At 34.0% G+C, this 18,005-nt stretch overlaps 1 protein-coding gene across 1 annotated transcript; it reads left to right on the top strand.

Moving 5' to 3' along the window:
• Positions 1 to 10,295: 10,295 nt before the first annotated feature.
• On the top strand, positions 10,296 to 16,597 carry LOC101900007 (probable Dol-P-Man:Man(7)GlcNAc(2)-PP-Dol alpha-1,6-mannosyltransferase). Its single transcript, XM_011297927.3, has 8 exons — positions 10,296 to 11,216; positions 11,279 to 11,411; positions 13,408 to 13,581; positions 13,642 to 13,795; positions 14,059 to 14,203; positions 14,356 to 14,582; positions 14,644 to 14,889; positions 14,950 to 16,597. The coding sequence occupies exons 1-8, from the start codon at positions 11,091 to 11,093 to the stop codon at positions 16,232 to 16,234; spliced, it is 2,490 nt and encodes an 829-aa protein (XP_011296229.1). The 5' UTR covers positions 10,296 to 11,090; the 3' UTR covers positions 16,235 to 16,597.
• Positions 16,598 to 18,005: the final 1,408 nt, after the last annotated feature.

The raw sequence follows: 18,005 nt of genomic DNA, 5'->3' as shown, positions 1-18,005 counted from the left end.
AAATAATAAGTTTTGCGACATGTGCTCATTTTCATTAAAAATCCAGAATAACAAAAAATTTGATGTTCACCACACATAATATGGCCGTTAAATGTTGCATAACGCTCGAAATAATTTAACAAAATTGAGAAAATGTATCTTGCATGCGCTTTTTTTTCTTATTTGGAGTTGCGTTATTTTTGGAAACAAATAGGAATTGGTGTAATTCGCTACTCTCACCGAGACTATATGCGATTGCAATGAGGAGGAATCTAGGGGAGGAAATTAAAATTAAAGCGATTTTATATATAAAACTGAAACAGCTTTAATTTTTTTTTTTTTTTTTTGGAATGTTGTAAAAAATAAATTGGATAAAATTTTAGTCCTGAACCTGTAACTATAAAATTATTAGGTTCGAATTTTAAAGATTGAAATCACAATACAATGCAAGGCCTATACTGCAACAAAGTCAAACGCCATAATTTTTACATTTTTTTTTAATTTTATTGAATGAAAGCAAAAAATGTCGGATATAGCATCAAATTTCAGAATAAGTTTAGATTTGTTGGAATTGGTTACCATTGGCACGAATTATGGCCTTCAAACGGCCAATGAAGCCGTCACACGCTGCCCAAATGTTGCTCTGAGGTATTTTGGCCCATTCCCGGCGAGACGCTTGCTTGAGGTGATCGACATTTTGGTATTTTTTTGTGCCAGCGTGCTTTCCAAAATACTCCAGACACAATAGCCCAACGGATTGGTATCCGGAGATTTTGGTGGCCATTTTGTAACCATTCTTGGGTGGCGCGTGCTGAGTCCTGTTGGAATGTCCAAGGTCTGCGGCCAAAATGTTTGCTTGTCCAAGGCTTTAATACACCCTCCAGAATATTTTCTCGATAATATGCGGCCCACACCATCACCATGGCCGGCGCTTGATTTCCGAATGTACACATTTTCAGCTGACCTCTTTGGCAAGTAAACACGAATGTTTTCTCATAGGAGAATACCAAAATCGGCAGTTGACCACTTTCGGCCAAGCGAAGCAACTCTTTAGTTCTGTTAAGTCTATTTTCTTTCTGTTGCGGTGTAAGTACTTGCACTTTTTGGAATTTCAATATGGCGATAAGTTCAGCTCACAAGCCATTTTTCAGCCACTGCGACGCGGGTTTCGATCAAGTGGCTTCTTTACTTTTCGAACCATTTCTGCTGATGTTGCTGTTTTCTTCCATCTACTTCCTTGACATAAGGCTACGCTTCCAGTATCACGCGAGGGACACAAAAGATTTATTCAAATTTAATTAATATTCATAATTTTGGCAGCTGACGGACGAGTGGCTTATAGTTGGTTGCAGTTTTTTCATCTCACCCTGTATGTGTCCCAGGTGTCTTTGTGCATTTGTTTGTAACATGCAAAGGAAATTAAATAGATCCATAGTTCCTTTTGATGATCTTGATAGAATCGCATTATGTCTGTTTTTGTAAACAAAGTACAGGTCGCATTTATCCTCCGATTGAGATTGAATTATGTTACAACCCTTTGCAGGATTAACCTTGTTAAAAAGGATTTATAGAGTCGAGTGGATTTGAGGATTTATTAAGAGAGTTTATTTGCGTAATGGATATAACAATTTTTATCTGGGTTAACCCATTAATATGTAAACGTACTGTAGTGTTTCTTCATTGTAATTTAAACGTTTAACGTATTCTGTTTGGAGCGGCATCTATTAGCCAATAGCTGTAATTGGCCACAAATTTGAGCGCGCTGTGTTCATTTAACACAACTAATGATATGTGTCGGCAACGCGTGGTCATATGAAGTTGGTGATACTTAAATGAAATCTTATATTCATGGCAATGAGAACACCTTCCAGCAAAAAAATATTTTAACATCGATTTGTGAAATCTTATAATACACCTTTATTACATTAAATTTTAAATTGGTAACATTTTATAATTTAACAAACCAGATATACTGGTTATAAAAAGAAGGATGGCTAATTGGATACTTTATCATTAGTTTTAACCAATCCATAAAAAGTTGAAATTTTTAGTATTGTACATGGTAGAAGGTAAAGTCATGTAATCATATGTTTACAATGTTTTTTTTTTTTTTTAAATTGATACATTTGACATCTTATTGTCAAAATTTTTATTCATAAATCCATTGCATGGTAAAAGAATATAAGTAGACGCATCGCGAATTATAATAACCTCCGAATGATGTCGTATAAGAAAACATCTAACAATCTACGTATATTTGAAAAAACAATTAAATTTTTTTGACATATCAATGCTCCCAAGCGTTGATGCATTTACCTGTGTTCTTCTGCCATGATTAACGTGACCATACGTCCCGCTTTGGGCGGGACAGTCCCGCCTTGAGGTTATCTGTCCCGCTGTCCCCAACGAGAGCAAAAATGTCCCGCTTTCGAAAATACTGGATATTGATATTGATGAAAAATACATGAGTTATTTTTTTCCCCGTGAAAATTTATTTGCATAGTTTTTTTTCAAGCAACATTAACATTAAAATTAACTCGAAAGATTTTGTAATGCTAATGCTGGAGTTAATGTCGACGTCGTCGACGGCGTCAAATGTCAAATAAATTGAATCGTATGAAATTTTATGAGAGCAGTTAATCTTAACGCCGTAAGAAATTCGACGCCGAAAAAGTTCAATCTGTTTGAACTTTTTCGGCGTCGTCGACAGCGTTGACATTAACTCCAGCATAACAAGGGAAATCACCAAATTAAAAATGCTTATAAAAACAGAAAAAGTTTCTGTCGCTCTGTCAGTACCCTAAGCATAGACGCTCTAAATTGTTCTGGTATCTTTTGATCGCGTAGTCGGAGAAGGCGAGCAAAGTCAAACAATTTATTTTCAATGTTAGTGATTGTAACATTACAATAATGCCGAAACGCAAGTTTACTTTTAACATTTCTTTGCAAAATAAGTATCAATTTATAAAACAAAGAAGTGGTGAATCAGACGTTACGTGTGAAAAATGTCGTACTGATTTTAGTGTTGGACATGGTGGTGCCAGTGATATTGAGAAGAAATTAAAATCGGAAAAACACAAGCTTTCTGATCAAGCTGCCGCTTCAAGCTCGTCAATGCTTTCTTTTTTTAAAAGAACAAATTTGGCGACTTCCAAAGACTTGGATATAGCTGCAGCGGAGGGTGCGTGGGCGTACCACACAGTGCAAGAAAACCACAGTTTTCGTTCGAATGACTGTGCTTCAAATCTAATACAAACATGTTTTGAGCAAAAATTTAGATGTGCCCGTACAAAATCACAAGCTATAGTTGTAAATGTGCTGGCACCTATGGCGATGGACGAATTGAAAGAACACCTTCACGAAGCCCACTGCATATCTTTATTAACCGATGCTTCCAATCATGGCTCAATAAAATTATTCCCTGTTTTAGTTCGCTATTTTGTACCATACGAAGGCGTGAGTCAGGATTTTAGAGTTTCAAAAGCAACCAGGCGAATCATCTGATATAATTGTGGATTATTTGAAAGAAGTATTATCTTGCAATGAAATTTGTGGCATTTTGTGCAGACAATACCAACTGCAATTTCGGAGGAAAGAATAGAAAAGGGATAAATAATGTTTACGCGAAATTGAACCTATCCGTCGGAAGGCAGCTCATTGGGATTGGGTGTGGAGCCCATATAATTCATAATGCTATCAAAACAGCCGCAGATTGTCTCCCTGTTGACTTCGAATGCATCATTGTGAAAATTTATTCATTCTTCTACATCTACAGCATTCGGGTAGAAGTTCTAAAAGAGTTCTGTGATTCCACCGACACAGAGTATCAGAAACTGTTGGGCTACAGTAAAACAAGGTGGCTTGCTTTAATGCCGGCGCTTGAGAGAATATAAAAATGTTTCAGCCTTTGAAAACCTATTTTCTGAGCATAGATAAATGCCCTACTATTTGAAAAACGTTTTTCGAAAATCCCAGCTCTGAATTGTGGTTATATTTTTTGCACGCACAGACAGCGATTTTTTATCAAGCCGTGTTGAAAATCGAGGGACAAAACGTGTCCGCAATAGAGTCTGCGAATGAAATTAATCGTCTCCGAGATAACTTAGAACTTAAAGAGAATTCGATTTTCCTTCCTCATTCCGTCCGCAATCTACTGGTAAAATTACAAAAAACTGACGTTGCTGTTGATGAGCAGAATGTGAAAACTGCGGCAGCGGATTTTTATAAGACAAGTAAAGAATACTTGGGACAGTGGTGCCAGTTCAATGCACAACTAGCAGTATTTGAATGGTCAAATTTGAGAAAAGTCCCTACTTGGGAAGACGTACAGAATGTGACGGATTTGCTGATCACACAAAGATTTCTTAGCAGTAGCCAAGATACGGAGGTGTTCGATGAGTTTTCGCTTATTTCCAGTTACGTCACAGTTGAAAAAATCAAAAGCTGGAACGATGAGAATGTTGCTACTGAAGACCGTTGGGTGGAGCTGTTTAAACACTTCCGTGCTAATAATCTCAACTGCACAAACTTTCGCACAATTATTGAGTATGTTTTATGTATGCCTGGAAGTAACGCACCTGTCGAATAAAATATGGAATGAATAAAATATGGACAATTGAAAAAACGCAGTTAAGTGTGACAGTTTTAAAAGCTATTTTAATTACTAAGACTAACATCAACAAACAATGTAATCAGCTCCATTCCTACTTGAAAACTAGACCCGATATTTTAAAACTAATTTGCTCTGCTGACAAATATAAAACAAATACTTAGACATAAGATTAATTTCATAAATTAGATTTATACGTATTCTCTCCGTTTTTGAATAAAATTTGTTTTTAAATGCATATTTTTTTTACAAAATTCCGCAGGCGTCCCGCTCTGACGAAAAATATAAATGGTCACTTTAGCCATGATTCATTGTATACACACAGATCAGAGATGGGAACTGTTTTTTATGCATTGGAATTTAACGAGGTAAATTACAGAAAATGCAGAGTTGAAATGGGGTTACCTTTATTTCATTGTACCATGGTACTATATGAGAATTTTTGTGTGGATTTCAACATTCAATATGATTGCAAATGCGACGGATGAAATCCACTGAATAATATATTTGGCATATACGAAATGGTCTTGACAGTTAAAATGTATGGCATTTATTATATATAAAGTGTGGTACAATTATTACAAGATAGCAGCCATGGTAGGAGAATATAGAATAAATGCTTCAACGCTTGGGAGCATTGATATGTCAAAAAATTTAAAATGTTTTTTCCAATGTTAGTGGTTTTTATAAGTTTTCTTATACGATGTCAATCGGAGGTTATTATAATACGCGTTTTCCAATTCCAAAATTGGTTTGACAGTTCATTGTCCCTCCACCTGTTCCATGGCCCATGGTAAATTTAAGAAGGTAAAGTCATACAATTATACGTTTACAATTTTTTCAAACTTTTAAACTTAAGGTGTAAGCAATTAAACTTAAGGTGTAACAATTTTTTTCAAATTTATACATTTGACAACATCTCATTGTCAAAATCATGAATCCATTGTATACACACAAAGCCAGAGATTGGAATTGTTTATATGCATTGAAATTTGACTAGTTAAATTACAGAAAATGCGGAGCTGGGAATGCTAGTTTGAAATGAGGTTACCTTTATTTCATTGTACCATGGGTGTAAGTACATAAGCTTGAAATCATGGCTAGGCAAATTTTGTGACATTTCATAAAGGGATTACAAAGACGCACTAAAGTCGTGACGTCCTTTTCCATTATAATTTACCTACCAATATAAAGCTTTTTATGTACTTCATTTCACAACATCTCATTGTCAAAATTTATAATTATAAATCCATTGTATACACAGAAATCAGAGATGGGAACCTTTTTTTTATTTAATTAAAGACATACTTTTCTTTTATGCATTTAAATAATAATTTGAATTTTACTTTTTATACCCTACAACACTATGTGTTGGGGTATTATAAGTTTGATTGGGCCAAAAATTATGTAACACCTCGATTGATCGCCAAATGTTTAGGGATTGAAATGGACCAAATACTGAAAAAATGTCAGATTTTGCTGTAGCTATACAGGTCGCAATTATAGACCAATCGACGCGAAATTTCGCATGTAGATAGAGTTTAGGGTGGGGAAGAAGCCTACTAATTTGGGTGGTCATCGGATAATATCTAGCGGGTAAAATAGACCATATCTTTTGTGTTGAAAAAAAATCAAAATTTTTCATTAAACCGCGAATATTTTAAATCCCGGCGAAATCACAAAGCCATAACAAGGTTACTTCTGACCTTTACATTGATGTTATTATCCAACAAATCGGATATATAGCAAAATATTTGCAATATATATGTCTATCAAAGAAGATATGCTTGAAAGATCTCTTATATTGAGAAATGGTTTTAATTTTAAATGCGGATAAGGGTAATGTGACAGTAGCAATGTATAAAGATGATTATCAACAAAGAATGAATGAGATATTAGGTGACATGATGACTTACCAACGATTAATTAAAGACCCCACATCTAACTTGTCCAAGAAAAACAATGAACTCGTGGAAGAATTGTTTAAAAACAATATAATATCGACGGCAGAGAAAAAATGTCTGAAAACTGACGTGGCTATAGCACCAAGACTATACGGACTACCCAAAATTCATAAAGAAAATTTCCCCTTGAGACCTATATGCTCATCGGTTAACTCACCTTCAATACAATTATGCAAATATGTGGTAAATATTCTAAAAAATCTGACCAAAAACTCCAAATACAATGTAAGGGACTCGATGCAATTTAGAGATAAGATTAAAAACTTGACGATTAAAGACGAAGAGCAGATGGTCTCATTTGATGTTGTGTCACTTTTTCCAAGTATACCTGTGGACCTGGGACTAGAAATAATAGAGAAAAGATGGAACGAAATTGAGGAATACACCAATATGTCAAAGAGCTTATTTTTAAGTATTCTAAAGTTTTGTATTAAAGATAATCGATATTTTCAATATGAGGGCAGAATATACAAACAAAAGAAAGGACTACCTATGGGTTCACCAGCTTCTCCGATTGTAGCTGATATAGTGATGGAGAAACTACTTGACACCTGCATGGAAAAACTTAAGACGAAACCTGTGATATTAACAAAGTATGTAGACGATTTATTTATGATTGTTGGGGAAAATGCAATACAAGAAACATTGACGACTTTCAATAATTTCAACAAAAATATTAAATTTACCATTGAAAAGGAGCATAATGGTTCCATCCCATATCTGGACACACTTGTAATGAGAAAGGACAATAAAATAGAAATGAACTGGTATCAAAAACCGACGGCATCGAGTCGCATATTAAATTTCCACTCGAAACATCTAAAACAAATGATTATTAACACAGGTAGAAATCTTATAAACAGAATATTGAATATTAGCGACCATAAATTCCACGAAACTAATAAAAACAAAATACGAAAAATACTGTCCAAAAACTGTTTTCCAAAATTATTAATTGAAAAATTAATAAATGAATATAATATACCGAAATCTAAGGACAAATCTCAAGAAAAATATTACAAATCAATGATTTATATTCCTGGATTATCTGAGAGATTCCAAAATTCCGATTTATATGACAAGGATAAACTGCAAATAGCAACACGGACAAACAATACACTAAAAAGTTTATTTACTAATACCAAAAGTAGAATTCCGCTAAGTGAGAGACACAATGTAATATATAGCATTGAATGTGATGGAACAAAAGACGAAAAATGTGGAAAAATATATGTTGGTACCACAAAAAACAAATTAAAAACTAGAATATCGGGACATAAATCAGACATTAAATTAAGGAGCCAAAACAATATTCAAAAAACAGCACTTGCGGAACACTGTAAACTTAACAATCACATACCAAACTTTGACAAAATACGAGTATTACAGGCGGAGAACAACTACAACAGAAGGTTAACATTGGAGATGCTGCATATAAATAACATACCAACAAACAAAAAGATCAATTACAAAAGCGACACCGATAATGCAGCTTATTGTTATCGACACTTGACAAAGAAGAGATCGTGCAATACGTAGAAATAATCAGTGCAATAATAACACCAGACAATGGTAGTAAAAACTACATTAGCTGTTAAGTAAATCTGACAATTTTATGTAAATGTAAGAAATCTCTTTTTTGGAAAATAATTGTGCCCATAACAAAATGCTGTGATACTAATAATTATGTTTTCTAAAATAGATTGCCCCTGAAGATGCAATTTGATAATTGCGAAATATTGGGAACATATTATTGTAATCAATAAAATAAATCCGAAAATGGCCTAAAGCTCGAAAAAAAAATCTTATTATTTATAAATCTCTTATATGTCGAGAACGGCTGAATTGATTTCGACTGTTCTCATTAATTCAGAATGGCCTCTTGGCAGGAAACAAAAAACGTCTAAAAAAATCGCATAAAAATATCTCTCTAAAGATGAAAATATTGATTTTGTAAAATTTTCTCATATTTTTTCAATTTTGTCATATTTTTGGCATATTTTCATTTTGAATTAAACACTTGGTAATATTTCTACAGCTAACAAAACTAAGTAGTTAGGATATCAGGATATCATATACAGATCTCATTTATGGCCCGATCCTTACGAAATTTTGCATGGGGATAAGATGAGGGTTAGAATAGAAGCCTACTCTTTTTGGAGATGATCGCCATATATTTAGGGGTTGAAATGGACCAAAAAACTGCAAAATTGTCGGCAGGTCGTAATTATCGCCCGATCCTCACGCACATTTGAATGGGGGTTACCCCACATTGCAAAAGCCAAGCAGTTTCGGATGGCCATCCAAAAATATTCAATGTGTGAAATAGTTTGCCAACTTTTGTAGACAAAATATGAAAATGTCCATTCCAGTGACTTTTTGGAGAATTCACAAATACAGGAAAGACGCACTTCCGACTATTTCGTTAACGCTGATTTCGTTGAAGAATATAGTCAAATGTCTGTATCTCATATAGATGCGTTTCAGTCAAAAACCAATAATAAATGTTAATCTTTTGCCAGAGAGGTTATAGGTCTTTGGGAAATATTGGTTCCAGATCTAGGAAGACCATTTACGTGCAACATCTACCAATAAATTGGAAATGAGCAAATTAGTTTAAGTTGCTATTATTCGAAAATTAGAGAACGAAACCTGATGGGTTTCTTTTATTATTGGTCACAATATCTTGTGGAATTCGGTCGAGTATTTCGCCTATATAAACTGTATGGTTTATTATAGTGTTGTAGGGTATTCAACGGTCGGCCCCGCTCGACTGTAGCCTTTGCTTACTTGTTTTTAAAATAATTTTGCGTATTGTTCAAAACAAACACATATTAAATTGAACGAATAAGCCATACAAAGTTTTTTTAGGAAAAAGTAAAATTGATTATCATAATAAAAACCATGGTAAATTAAGAAGGTAAAGTCATCTCATACTTTCATATTATATCTTCTGTTTTAGTCTGTTTATGCCCCGCAATGTTGCATCGAACAGATGTTTTCTAGCATGACCATCTTTTAGAAGGAATTTTTTATTCCACCACCACTAAAGGGTTAGTGGTAGTGAAAAATTAAATTGCAATACTACTAACCATTTAGTGATATTTAAAAAAAAATTGCACTACCACTAAATTTTAGAGCTAGTGCTATTAAAATTTCACTACCACTAAATTTAGTGATTTTTCAAAAAAATTTGCATTACCACAAAATTTTTGCGAGCCAAAGAAAAGCACTATGTATATATGTATTATACCAGCTATCATGAAGTTTGTTCGCTATTCACTAACAGCAATCCAGAATATATAGTACATATTCATAAAATTTGATTACTTTTCTAAATAGCATTATTTAGTCCTATTTTTTTATGAAATACCACTAATTTAGTGCAATTGTTTTTAAATACCACTAAATTTAGTGGTAGTGCTATTCAAATTTCACTACCACTAAAATTTAGTGGTAGTGCAATTTTTTTTTAAATATCACTAAATGGCTGGTGCTAGTGCAGTTTAATTTTATTCCACTACCACCTTTAGTGGTAGTGGAATAAAAAATTGCACTACCAATAAATGAACAGTGATAGTGAAATTATTAGTGCATTAAAAATACAGTGCAGTATGCCCATCTGTGTTATATTGTTACGAATTTAAACGGCGGCTGAATTTTAGCTGATTGGAGCCGAGGAAATTTTCGGCAGCGGCGGCATTGAAATTTTATCGGCGGCTCGGCTCAGCTGGCTGTGATCCGATCGGCGTAGGTCTCTGTGAAATTGTTTTAAACAAATGCAGTTTCAAAGAACCAAAACAAATAACTAAATAAAACTTTCGAGATTACATTGTCGAGTTGAAGAAATAATGCATTTAAAAGAAACTGTAGACATTAAGGAATGACAACTTTCGGATACGTAGATACCTGAAGATTGGTGGCAATCTAATTTTAGCCGGAGAACACAGGAGAAATTGTATTGTATTGTTGGATCGCATTTCTATAATATCTATTGGATACAATTGTTTATCTGGTGGGTTGTTGGTGTCAACAAGTGTCTACTCAATTTTGTGCGGCATCAGAAAACACACGTACACACCACTGATAAGGAACCAAACACAAGTCAACGCCAAGTTTTGCCGGTTCTTGTGTGCCAAGTAAAATTTTTGTTGTAGCCGATCTTTCTTGTCAACAGGTCACCCGCATAGGTGTCATTATTATTACGCTACGCTATCAAAAATCAAGAGAAGAAACTAATGTACGTATATATTCTCCCACCGTAGTCTGACACATTAGTCGTTCATCGAGTGCGTTCTGCTAGCTTTTTTGGACTGACACATTCTCGCAAAAACAGAAGAAGAACAGACCAAACATTTTCACTTGTCTCCGGCGGACGGCTGAAAACATTTGTGGTGGACAAATTGTTCTAACAATTTCGGAATTTGTGGAATATCTATTGAACAAAAATTATGTAATTTGTGTATGATTGGATTTAGCAAATCAATTGAATTGCCATTGGAATCTGAGTTTTTGGACTACACCGCATCATCATCGTCATGGATTTGTTACTATTTATAACAGCTGCCGCACACATTGTGTACACCCCCTTTACCAAGGTGGAAGAGAGTTTCAATCTTCAGGCCATACATGACATTTTGTATTTGCGTCATAATTTCACAGAGGTTTGTTGTAAATTCCTGTCAGTGTGGACGAAAATTAAATGTTTATAATTTTCCAATTGCAGTATGATCATCATGAATTTCCTGGGGTGGTGCCGCGTACATTTCTGGGACCCCTGTTTATATCAATACTCTCGTCGCCATTTATTTTGCTTTTTGAAACATTGCATATCAGCAAATATTGGTCTCTTTACATAGGTAGGTATATGTACAAACTTGTATGTTTAAAAAACAAATTTATGGACAGGAGTTCGGTGAAAAATATTGGATGTCGTTTTTTTATTACAAGAGATAATGATACAACCGAATAGAGTGGGTCAAAGTGCTTTATTGATTTTAGTATGTTTTAACCGTCAAAGTTAAACCGAATGTAACCCTTGTAAGGATGGGAAAGTGAAAAGTTCGTTATATTCCAACAAGTTTTCGTCTTAGTTCTCCATGAAGCAAATTTGAATCAGTTTCTCAATTATGAGTAATTTTTTAGGACGGTGTATAATATTTCTTGAGTCCAAAACCTGCCTTATCGAAATAATAGTTTTTCTCACCATAGACCTCTTTGATCGAAACCAGTTTGAAGACTTCCGAAAAAGTCCGTCTGTCTATAATGACGATTTTGTCCAAATGTTGTGTAATGTAAGATTTCTATCAGACTTGGATTGAGCTCGGTGATGAGCAAAATCGACCGACTTCTACAATAGTATCAAATTTTCGCTATTTTTATAAACTTCCATTATTTCTATATTTTTAAAAATCAATTCAAAGGAGGAAAATGTTGTTTCACTCTATCCGGTACGTCACGCACAGAAGCATACATTTTTCACAAAAAAAAACTGTCGAACTTTGAATACCTTCCACCATATGGAACAAATTTGGCAATTTTCAAAAAAATAAAAAAAAAAAAAAATAAAATCCGTTAAAAATTCTGTTAATATCTTAAAAATACCGAATATAGCCGGTATATTAGGATCTATACGACGACGCGGACCTGCATCATCAAAATATCGAGTAAAAGGAGGTACTGTTATATGGGGGCTATACCAAAACGTGAACTTGCACAGACAATTTTCTGTCTTAGGCTGTAGTATCCATTACGAAATTCTAATACTAAATTTGAAGGAATTCCGGTGAATAATGTCGCTAAAATCATCAAAATACTAAATATCGAGAGGTACCGTTATATAGGGGGTTTATGATGACAATTTTCTGCCTTAGTATCCATTACGAACATCAAATACCAAATTTGAAACAATTCCGGTGAATAATGTTGATAAAATTATCAAAATACCGAAAATCGGGAGTTAACGGTATATGGGGGCTATAGCAAAACGTGTTCCACGCACATGGCATATTTTCAATACCAAAAGTCCTGCAGATATAATATACATTTGAGTACAATTTTAGCAACCTACTCGATTTCGTTCGGAAGCTAGAGTGATTTCCACAGACGGTTAGATGGGCGGACATCGCTAAATCGACATAGAATTTTATGCTGGTCAAGAACATATACTTTGTGGGGTCTAAAATCTATATTTCGAGGTGTTACAAACGAAATGACAAACATAATATACCCTCCATACTATGGTGGAGGGTATAAAAATGCATATATCTCATATGAAGTGGAGGAAATGGTAGAGTCTTAACTTGGGACGTCAATATATTTATATTAGACTTGGGCCAGGTATGAATCGGAAAGGGTACACATTTGTCGAATAGACCGACTGATTTGTTTTAATTGTTTTCAATATACGTTATGTTCTTGGATGGGTGGCATATTCCGCTGTCACAAAAAAAAAAAAAAAAAAAAAAAATAGAAAAAATATCACGTTTTTCACAATTTTTGAGTTTTTTTGCTTATTCGTTAGAATGTTTCACTATTCATATTAAGATTTTATTTCGTTAGTAGCTGATCAAAAAAAAAAAAAATATATATCGTAGTCTATTAATTTTTTCATACACCACTGATTTAATTTCGTTTTTTTTTTGTGCATCTTTATTTAATATATTCGAAGCAATGCACCATACATAAGGGATTTAGTTGAGGTATATTTAAGATTCTAGATTCATGTTGTTGCAAAATAGTCAGGCTTAATGTCATTATTGTTGTTTTTATAAGAACAACGTTTGTTTATTATAAATTAAAATATTAATTTTGAATATTCCCTTTTTCAAAACTCATTTATTTCCTCTGTTTTAGTTCGCCTAGTCTTGGCAGCTGTTGTCACCTGTGCATGGACCAAATTGAAACGGGTCATTACTAAAATCTATGGTTCAGATGTTAGCCTTTGGTTTAGTCTTATAACGCTAACACAATTTCATTTCATTTTCTATATGTCTAGAACGTTGCCGAATATTATGGCACTGCCATTGGGTAAGTACGAATTATTCGAAGGTAAAAAACACAAAGTAAATCACTATTTTATATTTTCAGTTCTCTACGCCTTGGCCTATTGGTTAAATGATCAAATCAAACCATTTATAATTTGTTCCGGTATTGCCATACTTATATTCCGTTCGGAATTGATAATATTTTTGGGTTTGCTGGTATTAATCAATTCATTGTTTAAGAAAGTAACAATTGCCAGGTGAGAGAGAAGCTGTATACCATGGTTATGTCCAAATTTACACTTGACAATTATAATTGTCGCAATAGTCGGTTTTTAGGTGCAAGAAAGCAATTATAATTGCCCAATGTAAATCAGGCGTATAGACTGAAATGGTTATGAGCAAAAACTGAGATTATTTAAAATAGGGAAAAATATGAAACCCGTTCAAATTTGTTCATATAAGTTTCCAGTGTGTCTCTTGAATATCACTTTATATTTACGCCGTTTTAACATATTTTCAGAATCTTAAAAATTGCTATCCCAACTGCCATTGTGATACTTATTACCTCGATTGCTGTGGATTCATTCTTTTGGCAACGTTTGCTCTGGCCAGAGGGTGAAGTGCTATGGTATAATACCATATTAAACAAAAGCTCTGATTGGGGTGTATCCTTTTTAAAATTGACTAAAATTATATCTTTAAATTTATTTAGCATGATTCGAGTCATGTTTAACATAACGAATCTGCAAATGATTTGAATGTTTGTAAATTAACCTCTGCTTATGGTTTCCTTAACTTGAAATTAATTTTTCTGTAGACTTCACCATTTTTGTGGTATTTTTATTCAGCTTTGCCAAGAGCAATGGCAGCATCTTTACTATTTGTACCAATTGGCTTTATTTTGGAAAGAAGAGTTAGACCCATTGTGTTGGCGGCCATTGGTTTTGTGGCGATATATTCTATCTTACCTCATAAAGAGTTGCGTTTCATAATTTACGTATTCCCGGTATTGAATTTAGCGGCAGCAACAGCATGCCATCGTTTGTAAGTAGCAATTTTATTTTATTTAGTATTGTCATGTTATAACAATTTTCTTTGTTTGCAGTTGGTCCAATAGTGGCAAATCGTTATGGCATGGATTTTTATCTTTATGCGCAGGTGGACATTTACTTCTCAATGTTTGTGTAACATTGTTCCTGCTGATAGTATCCGGTACTAATTATCCTGGTGGAGCTGCTATGACCCGTTTAAATTTACTTGAGGCTGGTTCCTCAAATGTTTCGGTGCATATTTCAAATTTGGCAGCACAAAGTGGTGTGTCGAGATTTTTACAAATTCATGATAATTGGAGGTAAAGACGTTTTCTCATTTAGAATGTTTTGCAAGACTAACAAAACATTTTCTATTTAAGTTACTGTAAAAGGGAACAAATGAACTATACCAAAGATGAATCCCTGGCATACACCCATTTAATTGTAGAAGCCAAAAATAAATTCAACAATCAATTATGGTCATCACTGCAAGAAGATTTCGATACATTGGAATTTGTAGATTGTTTCAATAACATTGGAATTCAGTATAATTCTATTATGCCTATCAAAATCAAAACCAAAGCCTGTCTGGCCATACTTAAGAGAAAACCAGGCAGAGGGCCCAGCGACGTTACCAAGAAAGAAAGTAAAAAGCGAAAAAAGAAATCAATAACGGAGCAGACCCCTGAAGAAAGTGTGGAGAAACCAACAAAGAAAACTAAGAAGCCTAAAGAAGTTAGTAAGGAAATATCCAGTGAACACCAAGAAATCTCGGAGGGCAAATTAAATAATTTGGATGAAGAAAATGTTGTATCAAAACCCAAAGATAAAAAGAAAAAGAAGAAAACTCACCAACAAAAAGAGAATGTGCAGCCAGATGTGAATGTCAAATCAGAGCAAGCAGATAGAGTTACAAATGAAGAGGAGAAATTAGAGTCAGAGCAAAATACAGATAATATATCACAAGAGTCAATGGAACAATCTAATAAAAGCGAAGAAGAGAAACAGGAGAAGGAAATTGATATTGAGGAAGCAATAATTTCGAAGGAAATGGTTGATAATGAGGCCACAAAAACAGAAGAACTAGACATTCAACTAGTAAATGATGAAATACCTAAAACTTTGGATGAAACTACAGAAAACACAGAAGAACAAAATGAGGAAGAGATTTCCCAACCATCTTCGAAGATAGATCCCGAGCTAAGTACTTTACTTTCTTCAGCTGTTAGCTTAGAGGATGATAATGATGCAATTGTATCGACTGTTGAGTCATACGAAGAACAAGACCTTGTACAATCCAAGGAGAACACGGATACACCACATAAAGAAATTAATTTCGAAGAGTTACGTAATTTAGCTTTGGGACAGGTGAATCGTAAAACGAAAGCTACGAAATTAAAAATACGACGTCTCATTGAACAACATTTCCGTTCAAAGGGTAAACACATAGAAAATGATTCGCAAGAAAAACTCAACACGAAACCAGTCGAAAAAGTCTCTGCCAAACAATCGGTAAAGGCTATTATCAAACAGGAACGTATCAAGGAGATGATTGAGCAAATTTCCACAATGGATCTAACGAAAATGTGCAATTTAGAAAAAGTATCCACCAAGGATTGTCTAAAGAGTGTTATCGATAAAATCGATGCTCAAACACAAAGCTAGTGATGAACAGGAGAATATGGGAGGGTACTTCATTAAGTTTAATTAGATTTTTTAATTTGTGTGCGTGTTTCATTTAAACCAAATATTTATTGCATTTTTAAGCAAATCACTAAAAATTGTTACAAATAATAAAAAGACTTAATATTTTCTAATAACAAATCAATCAAATATGATGTATCCAGCTAGAAATACCAATGTATAGACGAGACCACATCCTGTCAAACCCATTGTTGTAAGATACAAAAGTTTGTCTTTTGCTCCACCTTTAAGATGTATTGGAAGATTGTTTTTCTCTTGGAATTTTTGTTGTAGTCGTATCATTTTCGGTTGCAATGTTGTTGACTTGTATCGTTGCAACTGCGTTATCATGGTTCCTTTGAAAGGGGATTGTATTATTGGCTGTAATAAACAATTGCATAGATATTTTGAAAAGAATCATGGCCGTGTAAATAAAATAAAGTTGACTGTCTTAAGTTTGTTAAACCAAAAAACCTACCTTTAGTATGAGACGCAACATATTTCTTTCAAAGGAAATTTAGTTCTTTTTAGTTGTAGATGATAGAAATAATTTTTGGAAACATTTAATTGGCATTAAAACAAAAGGTATGGTGATAGATTCGACAATTATTCAAACGAAGAACTGCAAGCATGTAAAAGTTTTTAATACGATTGCCGATTTTCCCTTTTTGATATCGAAAAATATTGGAAAACTGGTAAATTCTTGTAGGATCTGGGACAGACCGAAAAATGGACAGCCAAGGGAATGAGCGATCCAGAGGATTTCAACAATGAATCGTAGTATTTACTTAATCAATGTATTTATTAAATAGTATTTACCATGATGAGATGATGGAAGATGAATTTGATTTAATGATGTTTTTGGACTGTTCGTTTATCGATGTCGGAAATCAGCATTGAATAACACACATAATCGAATCGAGTCGATGGTTAATTGTAATTTGGGTCTTCAAACGTTACACAGCGTTACACAGGTTCTACCTGCCACAGAACAGCATCGCCAGAAAAGCCCTTGGCATATACATATATTCAAGAAAATCTGAGGCTTTGTATGGATTAGAATCAGAGTTAGATCAATTCACGTTTTGTTATAGCCTCCATATATTCAGTATTTTGGCGATTTAAGCGACATTATGATTCAAATTTGGTATTTGAAGTTCGTAATAGGTACTACAGCTTATGACAGACAATTTTGTGTGCAAGTCCACGTCTTCATTTTTTATGCAAGTCCACGTCTACCATATAATGGTAACTCCCGAAATTCGGTACTTTGACGATCTTAGCGTTATTATTCATCGGAATTGTTTCAAATTTGGTATTTGAAGTTCGTAATAGACATTACAGCATATGACAGGAGATTGTCTGTGTAGGTCCACGTTTTCGTATATCCCCCATATAACGGTACCTCCCGATATTCGGTATTTTGATGATTGTAACGACATTATTTATCGGAATTGTTTCAAATTTGGTGTCTGAAGTTTGTAATGGATACTACAGCCTATGACAGAAAATTGTCTGTGCAGGTCCACGTCTTCGTATAGCCCCAATATAACGGTACCTCCCTATATTCGGAAGTTTTATGATTTTAGCTAAATTTTTCACCGAATTTTTTTATTCAAGTTTCGCATTTGAATATTGTCCTCGTCATCGCATAGATCCTAATATAACGGTTACATTCGGTTGTTTAAGATTTTAACAGATTTTATTTTTTTTGAAAATTGCCAAAATCGTTCCAAATGGTGGAGGGTATTCA

Source organism: Musca domestica, unplaced genomic scaffold (assembly GCF_030504385.1).
Source record: "Musca domestica strain aabys unplaced genomic scaffold, Musca_domestica.polishedcontigs.V.1.1 42, whole genome shotgun sequence".
In the NCBI taxonomy this organism is placed as follows: domain Eukaryota; kingdom Metazoa; phylum Arthropoda; class Insecta; order Diptera; family Muscidae; genus Musca; species Musca domestica.
The sequence above is the reverse complement of the archived record's forward strand: the minus strand, read 5'-3'. Positions and strand labels throughout refer to the sequence as shown.